General features: G+C 46.2%; 1 protein-coding gene across 1 annotated transcript in view; it reads left to right on the top strand.

Moving 5' to 3' along the window:
- LOC306748218 (SH3 and multiple ankyrin repeat domains protein 2-like) overlaps window positions 1-6,944 on the top strand; it is a gene marked incomplete at its 3' end in the record, with an annotated part of 110,041 nt that overhangs the window by 48,469 nt on the left and 54,628 nt on the right. Inside the window, exon 10 of the mRNA XM_079231358.1 lies at window positions 4,370-4,784. Coding sequence (XP_079087484.1) covers window positions 4,370-4,784 — 415 coding nt within the window. The remainder of the gene's footprint in view (window positions 1-4,369; window positions 4,785-6,944) is intronic.

Raw genomic sequence — 6,944 nt, forward strand, 5'->3', positions numbered from 1 at the left:
TTTGTCATATTTGCTCAAACTGTGGAAATTCATATTATTCTTATGGGAGAACTAAAAGGAAGAGATGATCTGTCTCAGCTTCTACTGTAACGATGTCATCACAGTTTGAGCAAATATGACGTATTAAATATGAGGTATTAAAGTTATCAGCTGTAGCGTGAAGGAAAAGACAAACTTAGGTTGTTTTAATTTAAATATGTTTTTGATCAAATGTCCGTCGCTGGTTGATTTGGTTGCTCTGGTCTTGGACTCGGTCTGTCTGGATCGGGTGTCACATGTTCCCCTTGACTTATATCATTTATGGTAGGATTTGAGTTTCTATTAAGAAAAACATGTAAATCTTGGTGACAAAAGCATGTTAAACACATCATGTCGCCACAAACTGTTTCTGGAGAGACGAACAAAAGAGCCTTGTCTTCCTGTGAGAGCTCGCCGTACTAGCATCACGGCGTCGTTTAGCTCCTCTGAGCGCTTCCAGACCCGCTGACCTCCGACATGCGTCCTGCGCTTCCACAGCATTTCATCGTATGGATCCCACTGATTGCTTTTCCACCAACTGTTACATGAGACGCAGTTTAACTCCATGATGCGTCTGCGTGAGCGAATGTGTGCGAAGAGATCCGGACAGAAAGAGGCAGCGAGTCGCCCTAGAGGAGCATCTTATACCAAACATGCTAGCTCCTGGATGTGCTAGCTCGTTAAACGTTAGCACGTCTCTTCATCAACAAGCCTGCTGCAGACGCACACACACACACACACACACACACACACACACACACACACACACACACACAAACACACACAGAAAGAGGCAGCGAGTCGCCACTATAAGAGCGTCTTTTACCCGCCTCATATCGCATGCTAGCTCCTGGATGTGCTAGCTCGTTAAACGTTAGCACGTCTCTTCATCAACACGCCTGCTGCAGATGCACACACACACACACACACAGACACACACACACACAAACACACACAGACACACACACACACACAGAAAGAGGCAGCGAGTCGCCGCTAGAGGAGCATCTTTTACCCGCCTCAAATTGCATGCTAGCTCCTGGATGTGCTAGCTCGTTAAACGTTAGCACATCTCTTCATCAACATGCCTGCTGCAGACGCACACACACACAAACACACACACACACAAACACACACACACACACACACACACACACACACACACACACAGAGAGAAAGGTCTGGGATGTCAGTCTGGGAAGGTGATGAAGACTCGTTTGTGATGTTCAGGCTGCCGTGAAAAGCAACCAGCAGAGAAACCGCAGCTAAGCAGCGACGATGGCCGCCTGGGCGGCGTGGTAATAATGGAGTCAGTAATCAGGAGGCGCTTGTTGGAAATGGCCTCCGTCCTGCTCCCCTCGCTCCCTGCTCTGGTGGAATAGCGAGGAGAGCTGGCGGTTGTAGGCTCATCATCTGGAGGCGTATTGGAGGAATGCTTCCTTGGGGAAATCAATCAAGGCCAACCTCCATTACTGGTTGGGTCCAACAGTGCAGGCGATGGGAACGCTGGGGATGGGGGTCAGAGGAGCTCGGCTCATGGAATCCTCATAATCATGTTAATAATGGTCAGAAAGAGCAGTGTGGAGCCAACCAGCCATCTCAGTGCAATATTGGTGTGTGTGTGTGTGTGTGTGTGTGTGTGTGTGTGTGTGTGTGTGTGTGTGTGTGTGTGTGTGTGTGTCCATGTTCTCACCGGCTTGTGTTGGAGGCCCACATAGTCAGAGAGCAGAAAGAGATTAGATATTGATGGATTGATAATAATATAAAGAAGGTCAATATATATACATATATATATATATATATATATATATATATATATATATATATATATATATATATATATATATATATATATATATATATATATATACTGTGGGCGTCTGCTGTCCACACATGGTGGACTGTATGTGTATTGAGTGGGTCGGTCTGTGACAGTAACTCCCGGGACACTTTTTTCCCCCAGTCCGCCTGATGTGGATTATATGGCACTGAAGGCCTAGCTTGAAAACACACGGCCCGCCACTGATATATATATATATATATATATATATATATATATATATATATATATATATATATATATATAGATAGATAGATAGATAGATAGATAGATAGATAGATAGAGGTGCATGATGTGCACATATTCTCCCAACAAGTCTGACGCCACTGAGAGAAAGAATAGCACATGAGAAGAAGCAGGTGAGTTATTTATACGTCCGTCTCCATCTCCTCTTCCAAAGGTACACGAGCGCTGATGTGCACTTTGTGTCCAGCACACTTATGGCTTTGGGGGATGTGGGTGGGGTGGGGGGTGTATCTTCTTAGATACCTTTTGGATTCATAGTACAGATTTCAGCTCCATCAGTCCGTGACCTCTAGCGAGTTTTGCGGTCGATGAGTCTCAGTCTTTCTGAGTTTTGAGGCCGCAGTTCTCTGCCGAGAAAACGGTGGATTGCTCTCTGCGGGTCGGAAGTAAGGGCGAGGGAGCTCAGAGTCTCGTCGGATAAAATGCAGCGTGAAATCAGCAGGCGGTCGGCAGGATGTAGGTGTTTTGTAGCAGTCGTGGTGAGGAGGGAGCTGAGCCGGAGGGCAAGGCTCTCGATCTACCGGTCCATCGAGTTCCCGATCCTCGGCGATGGTCGTGAGCTTTGGGCGGTGGCCCGACCACTGTGAGGTTTAGCGCTGCGTCTGAGGCCATGCATTCACCTTCCAGACATGTACTTACCAAAGGTGCTCCTAAGAACAAGGTGCCACAGTGACAAGAGGCAACGTCACGCCCAGACATGTTGAAAGTGGCCGTTTGTGTGTTTGAGAAGAGCAGGTGGCATAGAATATTGAGCCACCATTATTAAGTCGCATGGTATAATGATGCATATAACAAGCAAACAAGCGGAGCCAACCAAGACAGGACTTTCACCCAGGAGGCCATTCTTCATGTTCTGACTTGTTATGTAACATTTCTATGCTTGTTACATGACTAAGAAGCTAACTTTGCTACACTAAGCTACATTGTTCAGCTACATTGTTACATTGTTAAAATACATTGTTAAACTACGTTGTTAAACTATATCGTTACATTATTAAGATACATTGTTAAACTACGTTGTTAAGCTACATTGTTAAGATACATTGTTAGTTAAGGTACATTGTTAAACTACATTGTTAAACTACATAACTAAGCTACATTGTTAAGCCACATTCTTAACCCTTTGGGGACTGAGGTCATTTTCTAGATTTTACATAATTTCTTAAATTCACCTTTTGAAGGCACTTGCCGTTATTTCTAAGTAATAATAAAAGAGAAACATTGAAGCCAGCTGTGTTATAACCACGCATTAGTGCAGGATTCAAACAGGCAGTTCTGAATGACCCTGAAGAGCAACACTAATGCCGTGCAGTTGCTGGTTCTGAGTCCTGTGACTCAGCTGCACCTTCTGCTCCGGGTCCCGATGACAAATGGTGTCGTTTAATCGAAACAACATCGTCCTGCGACTTGGGTCCAAGCTCAGCGTGGCGTTCTCCATCGAGGGCGGTCGAAAGGTCAGGGTCACTCTTCATCATCACTCAAGGGTCTTTGTAAACAATGTCACATGTCACAGCTCTCTGTTCACTGATTGGCTGCAGTGAACGAGAACACAAGTATCCCCAACTTTAAGTTTGGCCACAGAATCAATAACTGTGTTTGCTCCTGCGTGTGGGAGTATGACGGGTTCTGCAGACGGTTCTCCAGCTCGGGCGTCACGCTAAGGAAGTGTGGAGATGCGTCTGGCTCCACTGGTTGTGTCTCATGGCGGAGAGTTTCAGACAATAATGCTGCCCTCATATGCTGATTTTCAGTCTCATGATTGAAGGTCAAATTTAAACTGTTAAACAGTCTTATTATGCTTTTGGAACTCAATGTGCTCTGATGGTAAACATCCTTGTTGTGAATGTTTGTACTTAATACTGATGTCAGCGGTGAATATTAAATCATTTTCTATTAGTTTTTAGACTCTTAAACTGTTTTCAGCGCTTTTTACGTCCTCTGCCAATTAGATTCCTCCTTCCTTGTATTATAACTACTCCCATACAATCTTCAATCAAATATGTCCACTAAGTAAACAATAACTTTTGGAAAATGTAGATTTTAAGAGGAAAGCTTTCCATCTCTCGTCCGGAAGCTTCTACAAACTTTGGCGAGTGTCCTCGGTGTAAAAGTGATTTTTCAAGACATTTCCCATAACTATGAGAACTGACAATGCCAGCTGTAAAAGTGAAGTCCCATCAAAAACGAACAAAAACCAATCCTGAAAGAATTGAATGCTCAGATTCTAAAAGATGAATAACAACATATACTTCCCTTCCTCTGCAGTGCCTTTCCGCGAGGCCCCGGCCTACTCCAAGCGCCGGCGGGGTCAGTCTTCTGGCGACGGCGGCGGAAACGACCGGTCCCCGTCCTCGCTATCGGCGCCGCGGGTCCTCCTGCGCTCCAACAGCGACAACAACCTAGCGGTCAGCCAGTACCAGCAGCAGCATCAGCAGCACGGTTCCCCCGGCAACTGGGCCCCGCAGCCGCACAGGGGCCCCCAGCAGGGTCACTCGCAGCCTGGCTCCTCGGCGTTGCATCGCAGCCTGTCGCCCCAGCTGCTCCAGCAGATGCCCAGCGGCAGCCCCAATGGCAACGTGGTGGTGCGGACCATGGGGAGGGGCGCGAGGAGCCGGTCGCCGTCCCTCAGCCGGCTGGGGGAGGAGGCCCGGCGGGCCCCGCCCCCACAGCGCCAGCCCAGGTGAGCCGGAGAAACATTCAGACTGACAACCAGGGTTCTTTTACGGTCATGGAGAACCTGGAAAAGTCATGGAATTTTAAAAATGGTTTATTTCCAGGTCTGGAAGAGTCCGTAGCCTTTTATATCAGGAAAATCAAGAAGAAATCATGGTATAAATCCCTCCCCCCCAAAAAACAAACATGTTAGGTATCAAATTAAACATAAAAATCAGGGCTACAATAATATATAATCCCGATGTACAACCTCTAAACACAACTCAAACAGTAAATAGGATTAGGGGTTAGGGTTAGGGTTATTAGGGTTAGGGCTTAAAGGTTTTTTTTTTAAAAAGTCATGTAAATGTGTTATATTCATGTGTTCATGACATTCATTTACGCTGAGTTTGAAATAATGAATATGCTTTTAAAAGAAAGACGCTCAAAACATAAGCAGGCATAAATACAGGCATCTATATAAATGTTTATTCTTTTCATCAAACTATTGTCTCATTCATTTGAGTCATTTAAGGTTTACTGTATTGTTAACGCATGAACATTATGGGATGCCTGGTATATGGACAGCATCCAGACTGACGGGAGGTCAGACGTTAACAACGTGACTCACAAATATTTAGCAGTCAATATTTCTGCTGCTTCCACACAGCCATGGTCTGGTCAGGCACGGCTATTCGCTTTTACACTCAAGGTGTCGCTTTCATCGGTTCATCACCCGAGAGTCCAGAGGAATGTATGAACCAGCAAAGTATGAAAGAATCCGCAGAGACAGTTATGGATGTTTGACCAGCTAGAGCTCAGTTATGGAGTTTCCTTAAAAGGGTCAATTCACCTAAATGACAAAGCATGTCTCACTTACCTTAATAAGGCTTTAACACATGAAGCATAGACTTCTATACAACCAGAGGAGTCGCCCCCTGGTGGTCAGGAGAGAGAATGCAGCTTTAACACATGAAGCACATACTTCTATACAACCAGAGGAGTCGCCCCCTGGTGTTCAGGAGAGAGAATGCAGCTTTAACACATGAAGCACATACTTCTATACAACCAGAGGAGTCGCCCCCTGGTGGTCAGGAGAGAGAATGCAGCTTTAACACATGAAGCATAGACTTCTATACAACCAGAGGAGTCGACCCTGGTGGTCAGGAGAGAAAATGCAGCTTTAACACATGAAGCATAGACTTCTATACAACCAGAGGAGTCGCCCCCTGGTGGTCAGGAGAGAGAATGCAGCTTTAACACATGAAGCAGAGACTTCTACACAACCAGAGGAGTCTGAAAACACCTTCAGTGTTGTTTTAATGTATTTTCTTTCAAGTTCGGTGACACACTGAGTTCATGCACCTCTTCGGGCCGGAAGCAGACGACTTGAAGACGTGTGGTTTTAACCTGTGAGCGCTGAGCGCCTTGGTTCACTGTAAGTGTACAGTATGCATCCTCCCCCACGCGACATGCTGGATGACGGCCTCCTCTGGGAAACGTGCCATCGGAGAGGATCTCTCTGGCTTCCTGCAGTCGCCACGGCAACCGTTGCCATGGTCGCCCCACAGACACTTTTTTTGCGAAATTGCGTGCGAGTTTGCAGAACGTTAGCCTTCGTATGTCGAGGCCTAACTTTAGCTCGCAGTGTGTGTATGTGTGTGTGTGTATGTGTGTGTGTGTATGTGTGCGCATGTGTGTGTATGTGTGTGTATTTGTGCGCGTGTGTGTATGTGTGTGTATGTGCACGTGTGTGTATGTGTGTGTATGTGCACGTGTGTGTGTGTGTGTATGTGCATGTGTGTGTATGTGTGTGTATGTGCACGTGTGTGTGTGTGTGTGTGTGTATGTGCACGTGTGCGTGTGTGTGTGTGTGTGTTTGTATGCATGTGTGTGTGTGTGGCTGTGTATGTGTGTGCGTTTGCGTGTGTGTGAGTATGTGCGTGTGTGAATGTGAGTGTGTGCGTGTGTGTGTGTGAGAGTGAGTCAACCTCCACCTGTCTGAATTCATTCATAAATCTCTGTCTCTGGATCATGTGATCAGCGGAGGATTAAAATTTGACGGCGGTTATCTTTGGGAACGATGTTACATGTCAATCCCGATTAAGACACATGCTCTCTCGCCCCTTCCTCCCCCTCCTCCTCCTCCTCCTCTTCTTCCTCCTCCTCCTCCTCCTCCTCCTCCTCC

This window comes from Taurulus bubalis (assembly GCF_910589615.1).
Source record: "Taurulus bubalis genome assembly, chromosome: 15".
Taxonomy (NCBI): Eukaryota; Metazoa; Chordata; class Actinopteri; order Perciformes; family Cottidae; genus Taurulus; species Taurulus bubalis.